At 46.2% G+C, this 26,773-nt stretch overlaps 2 protein-coding genes across 3 annotated transcripts in view; both read right to left on the reverse strand.

Moving 5' to 3' along the window:
• The window catches only part of LOC135818938 (proteasome adapter and scaffold protein ECM29-like), a 54,374-nt gene extending 36,210 nt beyond the window's left edge, over positions 1–18,164 (reverse strand). For both annotated transcript variants that reach the window (XM_065332121.1, XM_065332117.1), the window contains exons 1-16: positions 18,012–18,164; positions 17,773–17,903; positions 15,194–15,283; positions 14,276–14,302; positions 12,499–12,617; positions 11,419–11,571; positions 11,052–11,184; positions 10,055–10,152; positions 9,764–9,805; positions 9,326–9,407; positions 8,894–9,031; positions 7,637–7,716; positions 5,770–5,848; positions 5,019–5,068; positions 4,319–4,406; positions 3,168–3,397 (exon numbers count right to left, since the gene is read on the reverse strand). In XM_065332121.1, coding sequence (XP_065188193.1) covers positions 3,168–3,397; positions 4,319–4,406; positions 5,019–5,068; positions 5,770–5,848; positions 7,637–7,716; positions 8,894–9,031; positions 9,326–9,407; positions 9,764–9,805; positions 10,055–10,152; positions 11,052–11,184; positions 11,419–11,571; positions 12,499–12,617; positions 14,276–14,302; positions 15,194–15,283; positions 17,773–17,903; positions 18,012–18,033 — 1,562 coding nt within the window. In that variant the 5' untranslated portion in view covers positions 18,034–18,164. The remainder of the gene's footprint in view (positions 1–3,167; positions 3,398–4,318; positions 4,407–5,018; positions 5,069–5,769; positions 5,849–7,636; positions 7,717–8,893; positions 9,032–9,325; positions 9,408–9,763; positions 9,806–10,054; positions 10,153–11,051; positions 11,185–11,418; positions 11,572–12,498; positions 12,618–14,275; positions 14,303–15,193; positions 15,284–17,772; positions 17,904–18,011) is intronic.
• Positions 18,165–18,508: 344 nt separating this feature from the next.
• On the reverse strand, positions 18,509–26,648 carry LOC135818960 (protein NipSnap homolog 2-like). The gene is made up of 9 exons (XM_065332130.1): positions 26,350–26,648; positions 26,214–26,259; positions 24,851–24,945; positions 24,439–24,509; positions 23,381–23,530; positions 22,613–22,644; positions 22,221–22,318; positions 20,717–20,800; positions 18,509–19,364 (listed from the first exon to the last, which is right to left on the reverse strand). Exons 1-9 carry the CDS (start codon positions 26,525–26,527, stop codon positions 19,300–19,302), a joined length of 819 nt encoding a protein of 272 aa, XP_065188202.1. The 5' UTR covers positions 26,528–26,648; the 3' UTR covers positions 18,509–19,299.
• Between the last annotated feature and the right edge of the window lie 125 nt (positions 26,649–26,773).

A 26,773-nucleotide genomic window follows, 5' to 3' on the forward strand; every position in this document is an offset into this window, starting at 1 on the left:
TTCTACCAGTATCCTTGGCAGGGAAGGAGAATGACATGGACTAGGACGGACAAAGAACCAGTGACGCTTGTTAGCGATGTCCAGTCTACTGGACCTACATGTATATGTAGGTGCGAGGACAGTACACCAATGGAGCTAGATCTCTGTCACAGCACTACGAGCTACATGAAAGGATTAATTCATCCTGCCGGCATAGGTGATTGGAGAGAGTATGACGGACTCTCTTGGTAAGATGCCACGTTCCCCAACCCAGCGAAAAATATAGTCACAACATCATGATGAAGGATATCAAAATTCGTATTGCGTGATAAAATGACATGAGTCATGATGAAAATTTTATGCACATCTGTTATTAATTCTTTCTTGGATCTTCTAGAACACAAGTGCTCATTCTTCTTGTATTGCTTGCACACCTGCTAAGCTTTGTCTCCACTTGGTGTCCCATGTTTTCTTGGAGTTTGGGAAGGTCTTGGAATCCTTAGTGTCATTGATACCAACCATTCTGTGACATGTGCACAATGTATGCTTGTTTATGGCACATATACATTTCAGATGGGCACCAAAATTTCCATGATGGAAGTTGGATATATAGACATCACTTTGGCATGAAAAAAGAAATTTCCAAAAATTATGCCTAAGCCACCTTTTAGCTTGGCTCGGCTCATCTAATAATGTGTATGATTCATGATGTAATGTATGTTTGGTCTCAGTCATTGATAAGCCTTCAGTAAACTAGAATCATACGACATGTACTCTGTTCTTGCTGTACGCATTCTCCCCATACTCGGCATGCCCGGAGTAGTGCCATGTGTTGGACCAGTGACGTAGGTCTCATGTGATACTTGTTTTAGCTACATTGTACATATTTGCGCATGCTTGCGCAAGGTCGAGGAGATCGAGAGAGAGATCGAGAGAGAGAGAGAGAGACCGAGAATGGTGGCCAGATCCATATTGTCCTAATTTATTATCCAGAACCCTTTCCTTGTATTTATTCTTATTGCATGTATTGACTAATCCCTTTGCTGGATTGAACCGTGTTGGCTGGTGTGAACTGATTGACGAGTTGACTGAAACAGCAATACAGGACGATGTGCATAAATGGCTACCGTCTGTTCCTGTACAATGTATACGAGTTGCGAGTGTGTATCCAAAATCCACCCTCTCCTCTGTCACTTCATTCGGAATAAGTACTTTAGCACACCATTTCACTATGCTGTGTTTACGGGGTGGGATATCACCAAGAGAAGGATCTCAGATGATGCAGGTTGCGGTTGTGACAGAAGAATGTGCGGGTCGAACAGCTTGACATGATTAGTGTGTGAAGTGCAAACAGCACTCCTTGAAAAGGATAATACTATTGCAAGCTTACACGGATGCCGAGGAGACGAGCAAGGGTAAGGAACAGTCTGAAACAATGCATCACGTGTCAACGTTGGGAAGGAAAACCATTCAGATTACCAGAAATGCCACCCTTGCCCAAGGAAATGGATCTGATCCTCACCCCACAACAGCACCGTTTGTGAAGCTTCTTATCGCTGAAGGGCTGTTCTCAGGGATTCAAGTGAACTATGTGAAGCGTGGAGAGACGTACTTAGCGCAAGATGGTGCGAGCTGGAAATAATACTTTCCTATGGGTACTATTCTGACTGCGCGTGTGGAGGCCGCACCCTGCTTGACGGGAGAGCCTAAGCCCAACCTGTATCTGCAGATCAACGAGAGCACGGAACAGATCCTGAAAGGTATCTTCACGACCATCCCGTGTCTCAGAGCTTCTCTAGATGCGGATATAATTCGCTGCGCAAAGACGAATTTCTACCCCATGCAGCGAGGACAACAAACCGATAGCGGGACAAGAATCTTCATGAATGCCAACCATGGAGGTGTGAAGAGCAGACGTCACCAGGTTGCAATGCAGTACCATGGACACATGCAATCCACCATCCCAATCAACATCTACGTCTCGGTTATAAACTACTCCAACCGCGGTCAATTGAAAGTCAACCTATGCTGCAGTCCAGCAAACTCGCTGGACACTCAACTCCGACCATCAAATCTCACGCTGGATAAGAACACTACCTCCCAGTGGGCCGTGGCCGAAATATCATCATCCCAAAGGAGAAGCACAGTACAGTTGTAGGATACGTAAGAACTCTGTGTAAGGCTGATTCAAAGCATGGCAGCGAGCAGTCAGGGTGCCATGCACTCTTAAGAGCATTTTGAAAAGACTGTGGCATCGACAAAAATTCGACTGGGTTTCAAAGATACAGGTTCAACAGTACTTTTCTGAATGGTGCCGAGGTTTGGTTCCTTCGCGAGTATCCGATAGAATTCTTTAGCGAAGCGAATGGCATAGCAAACAAGCTCCTTCAATCAGTCCTTGCAGAGCTCAAAGGGGATGAACTCCTTGCAGGCTGCCGTGTACTTGGTCTGCTGCGGAAGATTGTTACTGGTCTTTTGTGTGTGCCTTGGAGGCACAAGGATCTATTTCGGAGATGAGTGCCTAGTACCAGCGCTTACTTCAGCCATTCCCCGAGTGATCAGGAGATGAGTCATCAGTGGTGGAGGGCTCTGCTCGACCTTTTCCAGGAGCTATGTTGAAAGTTGACGCAGTGTTTGACACTACATAGCAATGATAGACTGACTCAGACAATTCTGGAGCTGTTGTTCACAGCATATACAACGGCTTCTGAGCTACTGCTGACAGACCACATGAAGGGTGGAAAATAATGAGCGATCGTCTGCAGTGCCCGGGAAGCAAGCCGTGTGCTGAAAACAAACCGGATCAGCAAAGCAGATTCTGGCCAGCTGGCCAGCTGGACCCCCTCAGGTAGTTATACTCTTACAATGGAAACGCCTCGCCCACGTGTGCTCGGTCTTCGTCACCCACCTGCGTCCACTACTATGCCGTCTGTTGCCGCCGCTGCCTCTGCGAAACGATGCCGGGAAGATGACTCCTCTCTGCCAGACGTCACCAACATACTGGCTGGCGCCAGCCCTCTACCTGATCAGGAGCTAGAAGGGTCTGTCTTTCTCTCTCAACTTCCTATGTTCCGTATGTTCCACACACACACACACACACACACACACACACACACACACACACACACACACACACACGCAAGCATGCACGCACACACAGACATACTGATGTAGCAAGTAGAGCTTACCTGTCAGCCGAGTGCTCTAGCAGTACAAAACTGGTGGCAACGTCACTCACACCGAGCACGGTGATGGCAAACTGCACGCCCAGCAGTCGCACTTTGGCCACCTCGCTGTTCCGGCACGATGCAAGCAGACTCATATACTCGGCGGAGTGCGCCTTGGCTGATGGCACGAGTGCGGGCGCGAAGGCCATGATGCAGTCGTAAAAGCTCTGCCGCAGATCCTCGCTCTCAGTCTGCACACATGAACACATGCACACACAGATATTCCGGCAACCTTCGCATCCCTTGGATCAATGGAACAGTAGTAAAACCCAGGGGGGGACCTCATTTTTATTTCACAGAATGAATCCGAAGACTCTCCATCATCACATCTACGGAATTTGAAGAGAATATTCTAAATGAAATTTTGGCCAAAACTGTCCCCCCCCCCCCCCCCCCAAATATACAAAGCTGCATTCCCTGCACTTGAGCAGGAGCCTGTGACTTGGATTAGAGAACGAAGCTTTTGAGGCCAACACGGGTCCATCCGATAACCTGTACATGTGCTGCTGCTGCTTGGGTTGGACTGCCATCACTCAGTTTCCAAGCCAGGAATCGAGCAAGATAGAACGCTATCTGTACTCAGCTGACAAACGCTTGGGCACAAATCCTGACCACTAGTATGTATTTTAAAAACTTACAGCCCATTCATCGGAAACAGTCCCGCTGGCTTTCGAAAGTCTGATTTTAAATCTTTAAATCTCAAAAATCTGGGTTTGGGATCTGCTTCTCCATACATTTTGCCATGGCATACCTGTCCCAATTTTGTAAAACCTGGCTGAATTTCTATTTCCCTGTTCTGGCCTCAAATGTGGCCAGGAGTAATTGCACGGGTCACACAATGCAGGATGTACTGTTGTTTTCACGATATCTACAACTATGTGCAGGAGACACCAAAACGTTAGGGTGCCAGTTTCCAATGAATGGACTGTAGTCATGGAAAGCACCAGCTTCAAACACAAACACTTGAACAGAAGTCTCCCCTCCCCAAACCCGCCCATGCACCAGCACATACAAGAGCACGCCTGTCCTACACTGGAATTTCACCGTCCTCTGTCCCCGCATGACAGGACAGTACTAATATCACGCACAGCACACATGACAGTAGCTCTGACCTCCTCTAATGTTTTGAACATGTAACGCAGAACTCCTTCCGGAGAAGACCTCTGGTGGATGCGCTTGCGAAAGTGTTCTGGCACCGTCCTAAGCACACGCAGCAAGACACAGCAGTTTACCCATCACAAATAAAATCCAACACATCATGTGTACAGTACAGTAGTGCTGCATTCATAACGACATTGTGTAGACTTTGGCTGGTTGCTTCTTCCAAAGAATGCAAGTTGGTAGTTAAGTAATCCATATTGATGCACACACTGTCCAGGTATTTGTTAGTCCACCTCCCCCACATTCCCCTGCTATCCTTTCACACTGCCGGAAACTCTCCGTAATGTTTTTATGTTTGTGTTGATGTTTCTTACGAACTTCCATGTGATGTGGAAGATATGGAACTGTATGAAGACATCACCAGTGCCAAGGTATGTGCAACACAGCACTGTTGTGAACGTCAATCCAAGATGCCGGCCGTTCTGCCTACAACTGCAAGTGTAGACATCATGTTGCTCCAGCCAGTCGTTGGTCTGGGGGATGGTCCTAGCTTGGATATTGCACTCTCATTGGCCACCTGCCTAGGGTAGTCATGGTAGTGCAGCTCTGGTTCTTGAAGCAAACACATAATACGCTGTGCAAGCATTTCCAAATGTTTATTACAGCAAAAATTGAAATAGGGGGCATGGAAAGGTGCTGCCAAGAGCTTACCGAGAGAACTTGCCAAGGGCGATTAGGGCCAGGCTACGCAAAGCAACAGGCTGCACGAGTGTAAACGCACACACATGCGCACATGCGCACACGTACACACACGCACATATGCATACAGCAAACAAACTCAACATGGGAGGTACACCGAATAATCCACAAGTCCACATGCTACCAATCTACAGGAGTTGGTCAGAGGCCAGTCTGGAAATTGAGGAATACTTTGGATGAGCCACAACTACAAACTCAGAGCCACAAGCGTTCATAATTATGATAGGCAAAATACGATATCCAATGGGATGATGGGAATGCACCTTGAATCTGGAGCCTCTCGGCAAAAAGGTGCAATCAGCTTGAAAACATCTTCCAGTGGTGCACACACACACACACACACACACACACACACACACACGCACGCACGCACGCACGCACGCACGCACGCACGCACACACACACCATGTGTACCATGTATACCATGTATACGCCCGTCGCAATTGAAGCACGCAAATCTGCAAATGCACTGGATGTGCACCCACAGATTTTCTCTTATAGCAACGACGGCGGATCTGATTCCGAATGAAACAGATCAAGACTAGCACCAGATAACTGTCTAAGCCACACAACAGGCAAATGCACGTACACACACACACACACACACACACACACACACACACACACACACACACACACACACAAACACACACACACACACACAGGCGTGTGCACGCCAGGACATTAACATACATGTACGTACCTCTTCATCTTCCATGATTCGCTCGCAGACATAGGAGAACAAGCTAGCACCATACTTTGTTGCATTATCCTCCGATGAACTAAACATGTACATGCACAAACACACGTGAACACACACACACATACACACACACGTGAACAAGTGAACACACACACACACACACATACACACACACGTGAACAAGTGAACAAGTGAACACACACACACACACACACACACACACACACACACACACACACACACACACACACACAGACACACACACAAAAGCAGCTTTTTTTTTTCAAGTGCACTATCTACACATGTGCACGCAATGTTAGTGCCACTACAGTGCGTTTCAAAAATATAGACGCGTGATTTCAAAAAACCGTTAGGCCAGCATCTATACCACATACCTGAGCAACATTCCGATAAAAAATTCTCAAGAAGCACAAGCCAAATTTGAAATATTTCAAAAATACCGTGCGTCTATATTTTTGAAATGGACTGTACACAGCAGCGGGAAAAACATAGTGATCAAACGGGTAGCCCGGGTACTGGAGAAACTGCTCCCTAGATGATCAACCCGATAGTAATCGAGTACTCGATGCCACCGCTGGAAGTGACAAATTACAAAGTTTCACATTTTTCAGTAAACGTGCGATCAGTTCGGCCAAGAAACACGATCAGTCGGTCCATGACGTATCAAGAGCAAATAAGCTCCCAAGAACGTGCATACGGGGTCCCCGACGGCGAAAACTCAAATCCTGTGTTCCAAGTACGATTTGTCCTACGTACAACAAAGGATAGCGTGCGCGCAGTCCGAGTATCTGCGATGATCAATTGATCAAGCTGGTGACACGCACAAAGCTGAGTGGGTTTCTGTCTAGAGTGCAATATTTTTCAACTCCATTGCTCGCTAAAAACGGGCTGGAAACGTACAACGGTAACACTACACCACGTGATGTGAGTTTTCGCTGTCGGCGAACCCCATATAAACGGTATCAGGAGTTGCACACTCTTGGGAGCTTTTAAACTCTCGACTGTATGCGTAGGGCTCACTGAACCACATGAACGAGACCGCTAGCCCCTTTCAAGGCTTTCAAGTAGCGTTAGTCAGTTCTACTTGTGTCATGTGCTACTCATCTGTGCAGTTAGTGCCTCGTTCTTTGCTTGGTAGACATGCAAAATTCCAGACAGCTAGAGTCAGTGCACTGCATCTGATTTTGTGTGTGTGCATGGGCTGTGCTAGCCACAGTACAGGAGGACACCGACTGACTCATGAATTACACTTGTGGGGTAAGACTTTCGAAAACGTCGCTTGTGAAGGGCCTGAAGTTCGTCCTCCTCCTACCAGTCACTGTAAACCCGGGAACATTTGTGCTTGTTTACAGTTCGCGATTAGCACAGACAAATCTGCACCTGAATACGTTCGCGATTGGAGTCAATTTCCCCAGGTTTTTTTTACTGCAGTTCTACGTTTCGCGCCGGCTTACTTTTGCGATTTCACACCATCGTGAAGACCGCGAAGGATTCTGGATCGCAAAGGTTTCCGGGTTTATACTAGTGGTGTGCACGGGTAGTCGGGTACCCGTGCTACCCGTGAGGACCTTGGGTAGACGGGTGCAGAATAGTACCCGAAACCCGAAGTCGCAGATGACATCATGTACAGTGCACGTGTACAAATTCATGTAATACTCCGCGTGTCTACCAAGTGTGTAAGGGAAGGGGTGCATTGGGGTGTTACCATGGAAACATTACCCGATCAGGTACCAGTGCTACCCGTGGAAAACTACCCAAACCCGATACCCGAAGAAAATGCTACCCGACTCAGCCCTAGTTTATACTATACAGTAAGTGTGAAAAAACAGCAGCAGCAAAAACATACTGTTCACAGATGTGCTGTAGTAGAAGCAAGCCCTGAATTCGAATCTTCAGCTGAGTACTGTAATGGCAGACTGCACAAGCCTGTGCATGGGCAGACAGACACACAACAGCAACAGACTGCATAATCAGCAAAACTTCAGTGTACCATACTTCCGAGGGTCGTCAAGACCAGTACGTTTTCGCCAAGCTACTTTTTTCCAAGGTCAAATGGCCGGTAGAGTAACTGTTTATGCAGGATCGTCAAAAATAGTTCTTTCAAAAAAGTACAAAACTAGAATAGTGGTCAGGACCACCGCTGGACTATAGCGAAGGTCTCTGGTTCGAGTCCTAGTGGTGACAGTCACTTTCATCTTCCGATTACTTCCCTTTCAACTTCCTCAACTCATGAACAAAAATAGTACTATGTTTTATCCCGAGTATTGTACACCGAAGATTCGTACATGACTGTCAAAGCAGTAGAGACAGACTAGTAGAGTTGCCATTGCTATTTTCGACAGTATTCTCAGTAGCACATATGATATGCAGGGGCGTCGGAAGGTATTTTAGTGTGGTACGGTCAGCCATCTGAAGTACGAGTTACTCGCGAGGGAGGGGTGGCTGAGCCGAAAATTTTGGAAATTTAGAGTCCAGATCAGTGTATTTTATTGATTCGCGGGGTACCTGGGGCAAAAAGGGGTACGGTCAATACCGTAGTGACCGTACCGTGTCCGACGGCCCTGATATGGGTTGTGAGTACAATGCTACCATGGCACACTGCGGCCCATTAGGAATTGATTGAGGTCTGAGGGATTTCAAACCTGACAATTGGACCTACCAGCCAACCAACCAGCCAACCAACCAGCCAACCAGCCAACCAGCCAACCAGCCAGCCAGCCAGCCAGCCAGCCAGCCAGCCAGCCAGCCAGCCAGCCAGCCAGCCAGCCAGCCAGCCAGCCAGCCAGCCAGCCAGCCAGCCAGCCAGCCAGCCAGCCAGCCAGCCAGCCAGCCAGCCAGCCAGCCAACCAACACACACACACACACACACACACACACATGCACGTACGAACCCAAACATACACACAAGAATCCATACACGCAAGCATCCATACACATCCAAACATCCCCCCCCCCCCCCCCCCACACACACACACAAGCACCCAAACATGCACATACGGACACACGTGGACACACACACACACAAACACACACACACACACACATGTACACAAGCACCCAAACACAGACAGACGCAGTACGTTGTAGGCACAGAACACTGTACCTTCACGGCCAACTCAATCTGATCCACTGCTTCTTTGGAGCGCTGCAGTACGGTGAGGATTGCCAACAGCACGAAATCCCTTGCCACTGAGCAGTGTGTTGGTGATTTGGTATCACCCTGGCTACCTAACATGACCTCCTGCAATACAGACAACAGTAGCAAAACACATCACCAAAACACGGAACATCACACGAATAGATGGTCAAGTTCTTATCACCAAGAGCATGTACTGCATCGGAAATGCTCCCTACACTAGACACCTCAGACAAGCAATACAATACAGAAGGCATATGCAGCGGAGACAGCAGGCCGAGCTACAGCTGCAGCAACTACCGACTAGAATAGAACAAATGCCCTCTCTGTGTACCATCTCCTTGCCTGAGTTATGAAAGCGAAAAACTAGTCAGTACATGTATTTGGCTGATTACTTACATCTAGCGGCACATTCATTGTGGATCCCAACAGTAGCTTGTAGACAGCCGTGATAACTGGCGCCTTCTCCCAGATATCTGGACTGGAGCAAAAAACAAAACAAACAAGAGGCGGGTAAAGAGATTCGCAACCAACACGTGTGTGCGCGTGCGTGCACACAGTCACACACATACACACACACACACACACACACACACACACACACACACACACACAAACACACACACACACACATGCAGAAATGTGCACACTCCATGCATCACACAACTGCTCGGGCTCTGGCTCCCTTGCTAAGGACACTACTAATAATGTATCAGTCATTCAGTTGGGAAGCCTTCCCATCATGACTCTACAATTGGATCTGCGGAGTTCGGATAAGGGCAGTTTTACCGAAGAGCACTGATAAGTTTAGTCACATAGCTGCACGCAAACGCTTACCCAACCATGCGCTTTAGATGCGAGTCGCTTTTATCAGCCACGCTAGAACACAAAGATAGAGAAAGAGAAGAAAAAAACATTTACACACCATGGGCATACAGAGAGCAGTATAGAACACTTTCAAGAACAGGCATCACCACGCACACACTGTTGACACTGGTGACAGACAAGCCTGCACTTTTGCCACACCGTCGCCATTCTGCTCAGCTACAGCTCATGTTGCATGCCAGGAGATAGACAAAACCCGTTCTCTGTAATTTGAAAGGTCTCTACAATGTCCTCCATCCTTACCTGTGGTGTGTATCGGCGGACGCCACAAGCAGATGGCACGCCACGTCCTCCTCGGCGAATATACCCGATGCAATGAACTCCACAGCACCCAGCTTCATCTGCATTGGGCACACATAACACAGTGCCGGAAGACATAATACTCACGGGGAGTGGTAGTGCAGATCTAATGGAGGCGTTTACAGGGAGTAAGACATTGCTCAGAACGCGGGGAACGTCTGTGTGCTTGTCAGATATTCTAGATAACTGCACGGAGGACACCCTGTAGGACTGTGTGAAACTACAATACAAGTCATGCACATTGCACAGGACCAGGCTTGTATACTACTTCCTTCGGAGAAATTAAAAAAAAAATTAAAATCGCGACTTTCATCAATCTGCCAGTTCTGGGGCATTGAGCTCTGAGGAATCGAGCGACGGTGACTCCAGTCCAGCTGAGACTGAAATAGTGGCAATTTCAATTGTATAACAGTACACATACTCCAAAGAAGTGTATCCAGTGACTATACACCCATTGGCTTGAAGTGTTTTTGTTCCACTGAAACAAATTTCTTGAGCACAGTAACTCCTTACAACGTGATTAAAAAATCACGAATATTTTTTCATTGCTTAGTTTCTGGGGTGAAGTAGTAGGTGAATGTGAATGTGTTGCGTTCCTGTGTTTCTTTCCTGTTCTCACATTTTGTTGAGCTTGAATAAAGATATTATGTCAAGTAGATGGTGTGTAGTGCAAGTGCATTATCATTTATGGTACATGTACGTGTGTGGATTATTACAAACATGCAGGCATGCGAGGATGTGTTGACTCCTTTTATGTACTGAACACACACGAAGCGCAACCCAGTGACCTAGCACCGGATCACAATAAATAAAAATAAATAAAAAAATAAATAAATTTCACGGTTCGCGTGAGACTCGGCTGGAAGCCGAGTTTTCCGCATCCGCCACAATACTCTAGTAAGAACTAAGGTAATCGCATTGCCTACGCAAAGTCACACACCTCCTCCAGCTTGTCGAAATAGCCATTCGACACAATCAAGTCGGCTGATGCACGCTGATAGGAGGCATGAGTGAGGCCCTGCAAGCCTCCTCGATTCTCACCATGTTCAGACGTAGGAGTGAATGAGGGCTTCCTGAAACATAGAGGCAAGAGAATACACCACAAATCTTCGACCAACAGCCGTTTCCCAGCTGATGGATCCGCGACAGAAAGCAGCAAGAACGGCTGGAAATAAGCTGTTACAGTACCGGCGATCCAAAAACACATGGATACCAAAGAGTCTTGTAGGAAACTGACACCAGAGTGAGAAACCCCGAGACAGGGAAATACGCGCAGCAGACATCATACTGTATGTAGCCACACTTACTTGTACGGCAAACGCAGGAAGTCGATCAGAAACTCCAGCAGGAGACTGCCAACAGCTCGTCTTTTCTGCCGCAGCATCAACCAGCTCGCTCGGTCTATCTGGGACTCTGGCAGCTCGACAGAGCCAAGGAGCGGAGTTATTACACGTAGTAGGCTGCAAAGAAACACACACACACAACACACACAATTGTGTACACTATGGGACCAAGACTGAGTGATTGCTCACAAGAGGAGTATCATCCGGGGGTGTTCACATATGAGGAGCTTTTAAATAGCCCTGATTCCTCGATGTTCGAGTTGCCAGGTGTCCACAGGTATAGTCCCGAGATGAATCTATCCTAGGGACTATGACCAACAATACATACTGGTCCCTGCACATAACAGGGAAGTGCAAGCTGGTCCGAAGTACATGAACTACTGCCGTGGGACATGGAAATCCGGTCGGAGGTCAAGCGGCCCAGGGCGCTGGCCATGCAGCCGTGAGTACGCATACGATTAACACGTGCACTGCATACAACGTTCAGTACACACTGAGGGTGAGGGCCCCGCGACAGTTGCCCGGATTTCCATGTCCACGACAGCAGAATACTGTAAGTCGACAAATTTTCGGCCCATTCAAATTTCGGCCTCCCAGGGCTAAAACACATTTCGGCTGCACTAAATTTTCGGCTTGTACTGCTGCTGCCTGTATACACTGTCATTCTGAACCTTGCATATCAAAATTTCGGTAGCAACAAATTTTCGGCCAAACATGACCAGGCCGAAAATAGCCGAAAATAAATATGCGCCGAATATTTGTTGACTTACAGTACCGTATTTTTCGGAGTATAGTGCGCACCTTTGTATAACGCGCACCCCCAATCTTCACTGGGGGTGGGCACTTCAATCTTCATTGAAGTACATGCATTTCATATTCGGAGCATAGTGCGCACCTGCGATTTAGGGCCTAAAATAGCACATCTAAAGTGCGCACTATGCTCCGGAAAATACGGTACTGTACAAGTAAACGGTAAGCTTGCAGAGATAGAGACTCAACGCATGCATCAACATGTGGGCTAGCACTCGGACATCGCAATCTTACGTGTTCTGATTCGCCACGGGTCTGCCTTCAAGACAGCAGAGCAGGCGCGGCACTAGAGCAAGCTGCTCGGCGCGCGTGATGCGCACCAGAGCCATCTTGAGATATACAACAGTGAAATTCTGGAGAAAGAAACAGGTGCAACACCAGAGACATGACCCAAAATGAATGTCAAGAAGCGGTTAAGAGAAAGGCTAGAAAAAGAACTACCTAAGCTATACCTAGGAGAAATGTGGCAATTGCAGGCAAAGTGCAGAGCGTTTCACACGGAAAAAGAGAAATAGGCCCGGTTTGGATTTGTCGTCACTCAAAGATTCATGCCACTGCAATCATCAGACGACCGTTTTTCCGTGTGTAAGCTACACCTAGGTACTTAGCTCAAAACAGTAGAGCAGACTCCCAACCATCATGTCCACAGCCAATGGCCAAAGGCTATTCTGGGCAGATTGTTTAGCTACACAGCAAAACTACATGACAATGAACGCCTAGCACAATTTATCATCCAAAAGTGCAACGATACATCACCGCAGTGTGTACTGTTCACAACAGGAGGGTTTCTCGAACTCGCAGCATACAGGCATACTACTCAAAAGTACTACTTCCTCCGGTTCTATACAATTGTCACAGCTTTATGATCAAATATATTATGAACAGTGACAATTATAATGAACCGAAAGAAGTACAAGTGAGAGCACCACAACAGAAGCCACAAAAAGCGGTCAGATTTGATCCAGTAGGTGCGAAGAGTAGTGCTAATGCCAAGAAAACTACAACCAACTCTCGCACACCTCAGCACAATCTTTACGAGAAAACTCAACTCATCGCTAATTGATCACTAGCAGAGCCTCTGAAAGAAAAGTGCACAGCGCGTAGAATGTAGGATGGTACACTTGTGCTTATTGTCATGAGTTCAAACCAGGGTGGCTGAACGAAAAATAGCACGATAAATCCAAAAAAACACTGTTTACCAAAAAAAGGTTCTAAAAATGGGAGTGGCGGTACAGTTTTCTCAGACAAAATGTGCACGATGCCTGCCATTGGTGCATGTATTCTTCCCGCTCTCTTCTTCCTTTCTGAATCTTGCCACATTGCTCACTGGTCTACAGAAGGGATTTGACTGCCAGCATGGTCACCACAGCTTCTCCCAGCTCTCAGCACGCAATGTACTTCAAAGTACCGTATTTCCCCGTAAGTTAGTACGTACTAACTTTCGAACTTAGCAGCCACATGAGTACTAACTTTCGGGGGTGGTACTATCTTTCAGGGAGTGCTTTTTTATCGGGGGTAAATGACACGCAGTGGGAAGCCTGCGCAACTCTAGTGTCCGTGCATATGATGTATGTACTGTACGGTGTCTGTACATGTAGGACGGGTACGAACTTACTATCTTTCAGGGGGAACTGTCTTTCGGGGTGATAACCTCGGCAGTGGAAAGTGTATTTTTTATAGTGGGTACTAAGTCATTGGGGAGAACTAACTTACGGGGAAATACGGTACTGTATAAGTACAAAGTTTCATTTGGAATTAACTTTCGCTATATTAGTTAGGGGGCACAAAATAACTAAAGTTTGTACCAAACTAATTTAAAGTCACAGGGAACAAGTTGAAAACCTTTTTAAAGTTTTTATATATTCACTGGTCGAGAGAAAACCAGTTAATTATTCTTCGTAGTAACGTTTGCAGCTACATGTACATGTACTAGTATAATTATCAAAGTATTATCAACTCTTTACGAATGCACAGGCATCTCCATAGGACTTGTTTTAAAAGTGGTACTTACGTGAACAAAGCTAGACAACGTCGAGTCCTGCACGCCAAAAGCACACCAAAGAACACAAGGCAAGTTGACAAAGAAACTTGTTTTTCAAAGGATCTAGGGCCGGATGCTTCTAAAAACATCACCGTGTACTTGGTTTATTCCGCAAGGACACTGCTGACAACAGGACGAGATACTATAGCAAGAGAAGAATTTCCTCCACAGAACCCTGCTCCCTGCAATTTTTAGAGGGGGGGGGGGGGGGGTTCTTACGGTAGGGAGGCCACAAACCTGTAGTCTGTACTATAGTGAGGAATAGGAGGGCCCAAGGCTAGTGACTTTCATCCCTCCAAAATTTCCTTGGACGAGACAGTCTACTTGACGCAAGCACATACGGACAGATAGCATGTGAAATCAGTCATCCTGTCGTATCATCGACTTCATCAATGGATGCCATTAATGCAATTTGTCCAATTTGAAATGAGCTAACTTGACTGATATAGACAACTGTGCCCGGAATAAGAGGCTGATAGTTAAGCAGCTCTTAGCAGAGTTGTGGAGGCCTCGCTGATGTCATTACTCCGCGCCTGAGAATCCTAGGACCTAACATGCTGCTGTCCAGTTTCGGGTATGGTAATTGAATACAATAATGTATACAAAAGAGAAAGACCAAGGAACTACAAGTTACGCTATACTGTCCACTAACACCACCAGTTACTAAACAATCAGCTCATGCGATAACATTGCACGACACTGACCGACGGTACTGACGTTCTACAACTAACTGGCTAACAGTAACTTGTAGTTCCTTGGTCTTTCTCTTTTGTATAAATTAAACCTTGGCTCTCCATCTGAGTACAATAATGTATGTACACAGTGCATGTACTAATACTGCAGCATCCAAGACAATTGTCCAAAACTAGCATAACACAACAACCCCACCTCATACTGCTGTAGTAAAGCATCAACCGGCATGGCCAGCTTCAGTCTGTTCTTCAGCTGCTTGCTTATGTGCGTCAGCACTTCCAAAGTCTAGGACAGACGGGCAATATTGGACAGCACAGGCCAGGTTAGCAAGTAATGACATTGGATAACAGCTAAAACACAGCAGTGAGATCATGCACTACAGCAGTAGAGCCGTTGCACGTCTATCACATGATCATATTTAGGGCTGAAACGATTATACCGAATAATCGAGTACTCGTTTGATAACTCCAACGATCGAGCAATCGTTTAGATTACCGATTACGATTATTTTGCGTTTCTTAAATATGTGTCCAGAAAGTACTGTAAACCCTCGTTTTGTGAAGTTTGAACCAGTTTCCGCTGGGAGTATACAGTTGCCAGGGGTATGGTTCATGTTCTGAGGTTAAATTGAATTCAAAACTGCCATGTTTCGGAGCTACCCTTTCACTAATGCAGATTTGTTGGTATTATGAAGGCATAGTTTGTGGAAACAGAGTAATGTTTGCACAGAATTATGACTCTATTTGCTAACGATTATAATCGATAACTCGATCGTTAAGCTAAAGAGTAATCGATACGTGAAAATTCACGATCGTTTCAGCCCTAATCATATTATTACGTAGGGGACAGCCATGTTGGTTCCAACTTCCAACTCCACTCAACTTCTGCATCCATGGGCCACATGACAATCGGCCATGTTGGTTCCATTGTCCACATGTCAGGATTACTTTCTACAAAGTGTAGTCACATGACAAAGATATGAAACTACTCCATATCAAATTCCAACTCGCCAATAGTGGATGGGAGCAGTAGATCTGCTCCTTAGGCAATTTTCAAACACAATGCCTCGGGTCTCGTATCAAGCACTCGTGTATCGGCTCTTTCACCAACCACGGACAATTAGCAGGAGTGGGTTTACAGTAAACACTTGGAACATATTGCAAGTTTTTATGTCGTCCAGCTCCCTTGCCTATCTGTAGTTTTTGTGTTAAAGTCATCCAAACCCCAGCTCTTCGAATTCAGTGTTGTGCCATTCTAGATTATATTGACGAGAACTTGGAAAGATGGAGCAAGGGCATTCCAGCCTGGGAACGCCATGCGTTCATCACCAAGTGGCTTGGTGAGGCGTGGAGCGAAGTCACTTCCTCGTTTGACTTTGAGATGATTGGCCACCGCACAGGGTGCTTGATGACTGCCGATGGGAGCACCGATGCTGAGATCAAGCCTCAATATTGCGGATTTCTGTTCGACTATGATTTACGCATGTTGTTGTATTTGGTTCTTGTCTTGTGGAGTCCAGTGTCTGATGTCATATATGGTCTAAGTGTACGTACTGATTTTCGAATTTGGCCGGGGCCCTTGTGCTCAAGATTATACTTTGCACGCCAGAAAAGTGTCGGTTGTTGAAAGTGCATACTGCAAATGCAGTGCTTGAACAAAGGAAAATTCAAAATTTGAATTTCCCGGCACTTTCAGGTCACTATGGATACATTGATGCATTTTAAGTTTGCCCAGCACCGTGTGAACTGGATCACGGTTTGCCAGTGTTATCTTGGTCACACGTGTGCATGTGTTTGCACCCCCCCCCCCCCCCCCCCCCCCCAGAGCCCATTTTCTCTCATCTAAACGGTCAAGAAAATAAGCCCTGGGCTGCGAGTGTTTTTCTCACGTTTATCGATTTTGCCTCGTGAACCTGAGAGTATTATCGTCGTGGACAGTGCGTCTCTTTTGTTTCTCTTCTTGGCAATTTTTCTTCTGACGTTTTGTTCAGTGAAGGCTTCCTTTTTGAAAAATAAGTGAAAATTGGAAAGGCAGTAGGAGCGTGAGCAGGAACTTCTTGATCCGAATGTCATCATTCAGGAACATTTACCTTCATGTGCGATTTGAAAAATAAAATGCGCACAGTTCGCAGTCACCAACCTGAACTCAGCCCCGTACAACCATCATGTAAACGGTTGGAAAATAAGCCCGAGGCGAATAAGCCCGGGCTTATTTTCTCATCGCCCCTAACTCTATCGTCGAAGGTGAGCGTGTGTGGCTGAATGGATACTTGGATAAACTATTATTGGTCGATCAACTGATTGGGTTATTACTACTTATTACGGCATAACGAAAGGGTACGTGTGGCCATGGAATCGGTATTTCATATGTCTGGCATGACACTGATACTAAGTCATAGCAGAATGATATAAAATGATATAAAATGGTACAGTTGAACATCGATTATCCGCACATCGACTATCCGACCATTCGATTATCCGTAACAGTTTTTTTGGGCGCACGTGCCGTAGAGTACGCACTGTGCATGTAGTGAGCCATTCAAAAAATACGAAAAATTTGAAAAGTAAAAATAAAAAGGTCGTGCGGCTAGTAATAATAACCACTGAAAGTGTGTGAGTGACAGTTTTTTCTTATCCGGAACATTTGCCTTATCTGAACACCGCCTGACAGTTGTCTGCCCAGAGGTGGTCGGATAATCGATGTTCAACTGTATAAATAAAATTAATGCATGTTCATGTACATGTGTCACGATTAGCATGCGTGGGCACATGTACCTTGTCTCTGACATCTTTGCGTTCGGTGCCTAGTTTCAGCAAGACGGGGCATAAGAAGCGACCAACGGATTTTTCCAGCTTCTCGTCAGTATCTGCCCCTCCAAAACGTAGTAGCACCCTCTCCAGGAGGACTAATAGTAATAAGAAAACAAAAAATATAATAAATTGAACAGTTCAGAATACAGGTATTAGGCAATTGCGCAAGCAGACAAACATCATCGACACTCTGAAGCTCGTACGCAATTCTTCTTGGCCCGACATCTCCAAGGGTGGGAAGATGATTATGGACGAACTTTGGGTCCAAACTAGATATGATATGAAACCACTACCATCTTTCAAAAGTTTTCTTTGCGTGAAGAAAAGTCCAGACTGATCTCGAAAACTGATTCAGAATCAGAGCCGGCAAGTGTGACTCATGCCCCAAGTCATATATTCGAGGTCTACTCATCATCATGCGTCATCGGATCTGGTCAACCGAGCTAGACGAGGGGATTTCCCGACGCTACCCTGACCGAGGTAGACGAGGGGATTTCCCGACGCTACCCTGACGCTAAACGGTACGGTAAATATTTTTTTACAGCTGAACGACCATGATGACAGAAGTCAGAAGGCTGAGGGGACGGGGGGGGGGGGGGGGGGGGGGGGGGGGGTGATTGACATCACTCATCAGTATAATGTCATGCAGCGTCCTGGTCTCCGGTGAGACACAACAAGACAGCTGAGAGGCACATGAACATGACATGAACTGGAATCACGGTGAGTCAGAGAGCTACATTGTAGGGCAGTGGAGAACGATTTCTCAATTAACTCATCCATCAATAATACTACATTTCTTGATAGACATGATGTGAGGAAAAAGATAATACATGTGTTAACACCAAATACGGATAACTACACACACACACACACACACACACACACACACACAGACTAGAACAAGGAAATAGAAAGTAAAGCCAAAATAATTCGAACAGCATAGAGCTACAAGTAGAGTCATAGTCAGTTGAGCAACGCCAGTACGCCGTACAGAATATTAAATACAGTGTACAGTCAGACCAGTGAACTTGTAAACACAATGGACTGGCATACAAATACATACAAGAAAAGCACGGACAGGCTACAAGAGGGAGAGTCCCAGCACACGATACACCTCGCGGCCAGCCTCCAAGTCCGAAACAGACGTATACATGTACGCGTGATAACAAATGCCACATGTAGGCGCACAGCTAAAGTAGAGGCTGAAATAGATAAACATTGCCAGCAAGCTGCAGTGAGCATGGCTGAGCAAAGAGCAGTGCAGAGAACAGTACAGCTATGATGAAGAAAAGCATAAGGGAAGCATAATAAAAGCTAATCGACTAGACCTAAAGTAAGGGGGGGGGGGGACTAAAACCAGTGAACAGTCTGGAACTTGGTACGGTTGAGGCACACTTGTGAGCGTACATGAAAGATAAACTTGGCGTGTTACTAAGAGCTTGATTATGAACATGAGAGCACAGGCTGGGTGATGAGCTGAGGAAATGGGGCCTATCGGAGTGGCGAGTACGACGTAGGGGTCAAGATGCTTGACTCCATCCACCGAACAAGCGGCACTGTACACACACACACACACACACACACACACACACACGCACACACACACACACGCACACACACACACACACACACACACACACACACACACACACATACACACACACACACACACACACACACACACACACAGTGCGCATGCACACGTGCACAGCAACATTCACAGCACACAGTTAGTCCAGTAAGCAGACACCTAAGGCTAAGGGGCCGTCCAAGGCTACCAATAATATTTTCAAAACGAAAAGTTTTCTTTTGGGGGTGGGTGGGTTTGATGGAGTTTCATTTTGAAAATAATTATTGCATGCAGATGGAGAATGTCCAGTTACTTCTGGGTGTCGAAAATTGACAATTTGATTGTGTTGAAGCTAGGTGTCAGAACGTCGAATGTCTCAGTACTCTGTCAGTTTTGTGCCTAGTTATTGCACTTTCTGACTGTATAATCCAGTTACAGTGATGGAGAGTTACTCTTAACTCGTATCCATATGTCCTTTTCTTTTCTACAATATGGCTCATCCGAGTTTCAAATATTTTATTGGAATTCGTTTTACCTGCAGAAAAGATGGGTGGGGTGGAGGCTGAAAAAATAATAGTAAATAATAATAATAATATATTAAAAATGTAACTCGGATGGTGAGCCAATTAAATAATTGTGAAAAGAAGAAGGACAAAATGTTACGAGTTATGACTAACTGTCCACCAACGTAACCAGATCTTAAACAGTCAGCGAGTGCGACAAAATGGCACAAAACTGACAAGGAGTACTGAGACATTCGGCGACCTGACACCTAGCTCCAACACTTCTCAAAGGCGCAAACCAACAACCTTCCAACTTGGAAGGCTCAGGTTCGGAATATATTAAAAAACTTTTCGTTTTGTAAAAACTATCGGTAACCCCGGATGGCCCCTAACCAAGCACATGATATAGAATGTATGATGATGGGCGCATAACAATCATGTACTGTACTTCGAAGTACATTTTTTTTATTTCTTTTTAATATTGAAAATCACAAACCTTCAGATATGTGAATGTGCACATAATGCCACATATACAGTGTACATGCGTATGTATTAAAGAAGGCAGCACAGAAACGGCAGTGGTTGTGAGGCCTGGGCAGCTCGTACATATTCAGGTGCAGAGATAAAGTGTGGATCACACAGAACATGTGACGTGATTACACACATTGAAGCATGTATACTTGCCAGGTGAGCGTTTGCTAGTGACAAACATACATGCTTTCAGAAACGAGTACATGCTGTATGCGCATAACAAGAACTCCATTCCGCAGTTGAAATCAAAATATCACAAGAACGGAGGAAGAGAGATACCATGTGGCAGCAATTAGATTCCTACCTGTTCTAGCGACAACTTCTTCCCAGCCTGGTTGCTGCCAGGCACTTTCACGAACTTCCTTGCGGATTTGCAAATTCTGATAAGCTACAGAGAGAGAAGAGAAGAGGAGAGAGAGCTTTGTTGCAGTGGTGCACACATCAATAGGGCAGGGCAGAAGTAGCATAACATACACTGCACACCATATCCACTCAGTGAAAGACTGGCGTACCATCACACCGTCACGTGCTAAGATCAAAGACAATCAACCGACCCAATGTCTATAATGAAGTCATTCGATGACATCATAATTGAGTGCTTCAAAAGTACTTCCTCCGCCCAAGCAAAATTTTCGCTTTAATATCTTTACACTTTTTACTGATACATTCCAGTTTCTCAGAACGGCTTATAACGACTCAGAATGAGTTGAGGAGTCATTGAACATCAAGAGAAACTCTCCAAGTCGAAAATGTTCAAGTCATCCTTTGTCATCAGCCGACGCAGCACTTGTTGTCGGGTAGTACTTCGCACTTTCCAGAAGCGCAAATATTTCGTATCGACACTTTTCCAAGCGCTTCACCTCCTTCATGAGTACGATCGGTCGTGTTTCTTACCAGCTGAAGCTGACGAGCTCAGCGTCGCTTTGCAGGATTATTCACGTTGACATCAGGCGAACAAGCTGGGTGAGTGACAACCCTGTCATCGAAGCCTTTCTTTTCCCCGGTTTTGCCCAGCGCCGATTCTGATTCATTTTGCAGTATGTGGGCGAGCGTCGCTGAGTACAAGTGGCTTTCTCAGCTTCAAGCTCACGTGCATTTTCCCGTACACGCATCTTGTGCCGGATGCAAACAAACACGCTGGCTTTTCGCAACATGACACCTCTGCTCTGCACTCCAGTGGTGCTCTAGCAGCACCCACCTTGACCAGTGACTGACTTCGTGTCTTTTTTACCAGTTCACTCGCGTTCAACGCGCTCTACTCTAGGTGTTTCTTTACTCTTTGCCGACTTCGCCGACTTGTTTGGAACTGGTGTGCCTGAACCAGCAGATTTGTGTGATGGTGAAGTGCACAAGATGCAAAATTGCTGTCAGACACCTGTCATTGGGCTGAAGGAGATAAGCGAAAACTTTGCCTGGGCGGATGAAGTAGTGACATCACAAGTACTAGCTTACCAAACAATACTACAAGTACCATAAAGTACCGCCAGAGCGCCCCACCTTGATTTTACAGCCAGGGAAGGGAAAATCGTATGGCAGAGTGCAATGAAGTTTGTACGGTGTGAGAACCTTAGTGTACGAAGTTCATACTTAGCGGGGTTTTGTGGGGAGCTCGTGTCCGCTTGAAGGTACGGATTGACTGCACAGCGTGCAAAATGGGTACAAGGTTTGTGTTGTATGACCTACAGACAGGAGGGCACTTTCACAATACGACCACGAAAGGACGAGATGGTGAGGCGCTCTCGCGGTACTTTACGGTACAAGGCAGGGGCAATGGCAACATTCAAATAAACTCGATTTCTTGCACTTACACCATAAGTGATGGACCATGTAGAGATCACCGATCTGTGAATACCAGCCGCCGACCGGCTTGTCTTGAGCATCCATACGCTTCACGATTCCACGAGACCTAAAGAGAACATCACAAATGTACAATATGCAACACAGCACCTGGTCCATGAGTATTTAAGTGCAGAATTCTGACAGCCTACCTGAACAGAGCCAACAAGGTCATTGCAGGGTTCTGTGAGAAAAGAGAGAAGCTGAACACAACACTGAAGCTTTTCCACCAGCAACTATAAGAGGACATTCAGCCTTCAGGCTCAAAAACCAGTCCATAACACAAACTAATTTACGGGATCTAACAGCACTTCAAGTTGCTACCACAAAACCGCTTCATCTAGGGATGTCAATTCAGTCTTACCATTCATGACCCCAGTCCATCAATGTGCCAGGCTGAAGGGAAGACACACACACACACACACACACACACACACACACACACACACACACACACACTTGTACTAAGTACTTGCTCACTGCCAAAACTGGTCCCGTGGGTCTCCCCGGGAGAGGGGAGAGAGACTCAAAAGGAATCTTGGAAAGATGACTCAATTGGCTATTGAATCGCCCAACGGGCGACACCCCCTGAAATCCCCAAACTCTAGGGTGGACTTGAAAAGGATCCCACTTATGGGCTCACCACACCTCAGTAAGTGGGTGAGGACAACAGTGAACATTATGCGATGGACAAGAAAGCAGCATGTATCAATCCTGAGCCAAGACACAGCATAGCAACATGTAAGAACACAGCCACCATGTACAGGATGTGTGTGTGTGTGTTTGCCACTTCAAAAATCTGTGTGATGTAGACCAGACTATAGCGGCGGTCAATTCGTCCTTCAGCCTTCTACTGAATGATGGGACATCAGCTCATGTTGTTATGGCTTCTGTTGTAGCAACAGTTTCACTATCTCTGGGGATGGATGTCTAAGGTCTCAGTTCTCATGTGTGTATGTGTGTGTGTGGGTGAGAGAGTGAGAGAGAGAGAGTGTGTGTGTGTTTGTGTGTGTGTGTCTACTGTCTGTCTTTTTGCGGGCACGCGAGCATACTCTTGCTCTCGCATGACAATGCGCATGTTCATCGATCTTGAGCACATGCTCGGGGAAAGGTCGACACAACACGGGCTCACCTTCAGCTGGTATGACCGCAGTTCAAAGATACCGCCGGGCTCACAGCTAGCCATCATGTCCTCACAATTCCAGAAAGAGAATTCCACAAGGATCTGGTTCCGGCGGTCACGCATAAGCTCAGCTTGGCGCCTGATGTAAGCAACGTATTGCTGTGAATTGGCAGGAGAGGGAAAAACAGATAGAAAAAATAACAGTCAGCAGGAGGAAGAGATAGGCAGATGGATGGATAGATAGATAGATAGCTGGCTTTGGAAATATTATATTTTTCATTGCTATCAGGTTCGGCCTCATTTTCTCTGTGCTGCGCTGATGAGTCCACAAAGGACGAAACAGTTCTGTCCGCAGATTGAGTAGATAGATAGATAGATAGATAGATAGATAGATAGATAGGTAGATAGGTAGATAGATAGATAGATAGGTGGATGGATGGATGGATGGATAGACAGATACGGTAGATAGATAGAGATAGAGATAGAGAGAGAGAGAGAGAGAGAGAGAGAGAGAGAGAGAGAGAGAGAGAGAGAGAGAGAGAGAGAGAGAGAGAGAGAGAGAGAGAGAGAGAGAGAGAGAGAGAGAGAGAGAGAGAGAGAGAGAGAGAGAGAGAGAGAGAGAGAGACACACACACACACACACACAGAGGGAGAGAGAGAGAGAGAGAGAGAGAGAGAGAGAGAGAGAGATAGAGAGAGAGAGAGAGAGAGAGAGAGAGAGAGAGAGAGAGAGAGAGAGAGAGAGAGAGAGAGAGAGAGAGAGAGAGAGAGAGAGAGAGAGAGAGAGAGAGAGAGAGAGAGAGAGAGAGTGAGAGAGAGAATACAGCAACAAGCACACACACACACAGTAGGCAGAGGAAAAAGTCCACCAAGAAACACAGCACATGGACTCACTACAACATGCAATGTCGACATTGAGGCAATAAAACAGGCCGCAATTGATCTTTTTCAGCAGAGTCGCATACCAAGCCACTATATGATGCAAACCCGATGCTTCTATTGGAATCATACATCCATACAAAACTATGCTTTATAATTTTATTATACAAGTCTTTATGATACAGTACCTTATCTTCTCCCAGGACTTTCTTAGCTTCGTGAACGGCCTTGAATCCTGCAGGATAGCTCCACAAGTGGACTAATGGAAAAGCAAAAGGATGCACGAACAGACAGACACACACACAGCAGAAGCAAGAGCAGCGGGAACAATACAGCCAGCAAAAAGGAAGCTCAGGCCAATACCATTCCTCATTCTTGAGAATATCCATATGATTGAACACTATAAGAGCTACAGGCTACAGGCGAGGGTCCCTGGTTCGAGTCCTGGTGGTGACAGTCAATTTTTTCTTCAGACTTTTCCTGTTTGCGTCTTTCCCTCAAACCAGTGAATACCATAAGAGCCCAGAAACGAATATTTAAAAACTAAGCACTGCCCCTAACTAGCATATCGATATACATCACAGTACGAAGACGACTCACTAGCAGTGTCCTGAGCGCCTATGTCCACAGTCCAGCTTGCCAGCAAGTGGCGCGGAATGGCCTCGTTTTCGGTGATCCGTGGCAGCTCTTCCTCACTACAGATGCACACACACACACGAACACAGTTGGAGGATGTCAGGGAATGCCAGCAGTGACCAGGCTGAAAAACTGGATTGGCAATGCCAGCAGTGACCAGGCTGAATAACAGGGTTGGCAATGCCAGCACTAATCACGTGAGCAGAATGTATGTTGACAACACAAGCACTACATACTAGAAAGCAGGGTGTAGGTCGGGAATGCCAGCATGCCAACTGCGACCGCCGGCACACGATTCACAATGTTGTTTTTATTATTTATATTTCTGCTATATCTAAATGCAGTGCATAGTACATGCATGTGCATCCAGCGTAGAACATTGTGCTTGTTACGCGTTGCATGCCACCGGTCACAACATGTGAGCTTTGGTCAACTCTTCTGTGACAGGGTGCGACGGGCGTTTCCTTGTCGCAAAGTGTCGTATGTCGCATCGCGGAAAGTGATGCGTGTATTGTGAACCGTGCTTTGGTTTTTAAACAAGGAAGGCTTATGAAACTTCCTGGCCTGAAACTGGAAAAACACCAATGATGGACAGAACAGCAGCTTCCACACCGGCCTCGATCTTGCTGGGACGAATTACTGTACAAAATCACCTGTATCTCGAGAACACCGAAGTAGGCATGTGCATGTGTAAGCTGCTTATGCGCAGTGTTGCACTGTGTCTGAAGGGGCGTTATGAATAAAACAGCACTGACTCATGTAAACAGACCCACTCTGTGCGATCACGATGAAAGCCAAACCAGCTCAGACCCAGACCCATGATATTCAGGACAGAATCTGCAAACTTGCTGCAACGCTTCTGCGCGGTCCAAATTTATGTATAGGGAACAACGTGGCAAAGAAGAAAGGGAGATGAGAACCGCCTTCACTATGCCGAGCTCACCGGAACACACGGTGTCTACCACCTCCTGCAGCTACAGTAAGCATTTGCCTATGGGCTCCCGTTACTTTTTTCAAACGCGGACCGTCGGGTCAACATGCACTGCACCTGAAGCAGTAACTCTGGATACCACAGTGTGTTCAATGAAACCCGTTCGCGCCGTGACTTGACACAGCATCCGGCGCTATGCATCCCAGCCCCAGACTTGCGAACACTTCACCGAGCACGGGTGCACGGCACTATAACTAGCTTTAGATATGAAATCGGACTTCATTGAGTACGACTGAAGTCTGTACCTGTGATATGAACATGTCCATGAGCATGAGTATGGCCAGATGGCTGGTGCTGAAAATCATTGAACGATATACAATGTAAGTGTCCACTTACGCAGCGTGGAGGTAATTCTCAATTTGCCCAGGACGAAGGTGATGGACTGTAGTGGCATGCGACACACACGCAATGGTCTCAGTAAGCAAAGCATACAACACTACGTTCTACTAGTCTGTGCTGCATTTTCGTTTACATTGCATTTCGTAAACAGTTTCACGAGGTGGATTCTGCTGCTCTGTTGGGCTTTCATAGCGATCGAGAATCCTTGACACGAAATTCTTCCTGTCTGCTGTTGAGCTTCCAAAGGAACGCACAGCGTTCCGCAGCATTGTCGGCATTGGCCTACCAATGGGAAGTAACAAGCTCGACATTGCGTCAAATCTCAACAAGAAGACTCTAATCTCAACTCAAAGGGAAAGATCCTGTCCTGGTTTCAACTCAACAACACCAAAATCACTGACGCAGAAACGTAAACATGGTAAACAAGCTGTGGAACGTGGAAAGGCCACTGACAAAATAATTAATTCTACACATGATTGTTTGCATTGTGCAGTGCATGCGCATATGCATGCAGCGTGCATGCCATGCGCCATCGGGATTTGAAAACTTTTTCGTCG

The sequence above is a fragment of the Sycon ciliatum genome, chromosome 1 (genome assembly GCF_964019385.1).
Source record: "Sycon ciliatum chromosome 1, ocSycCili1.1, whole genome shotgun sequence".
Taxonomy (NCBI): domain Eukaryota; kingdom Metazoa; phylum Porifera; class Calcarea; order Leucosolenida; family Sycettidae; genus Sycon; species Sycon ciliatum.

Coding starts and splice junctions, on each gene's coding strand:
- LOC135818960 (XM_065332130.1), bottom strand. CDS start 26,527: ATGTCGAGCTTGTTACTTCCCATTGGTAGGCCAATGCCGACAATGCTG. Junction 24,946..26,213: donor GAGAATTACCTCCACGCTGC/GTAAGTGGACAC, acceptor GTGCATCTGTAG/TGAGGAAGAGCTGCCACGGA. Junction 19,365..20,716: donor AGAAGTTGTCGCTAGAACAG/GTAGGAATCTAA, acceptor GTGTGTGTACAG/TGCCGCTTGTTCGGTGGATG.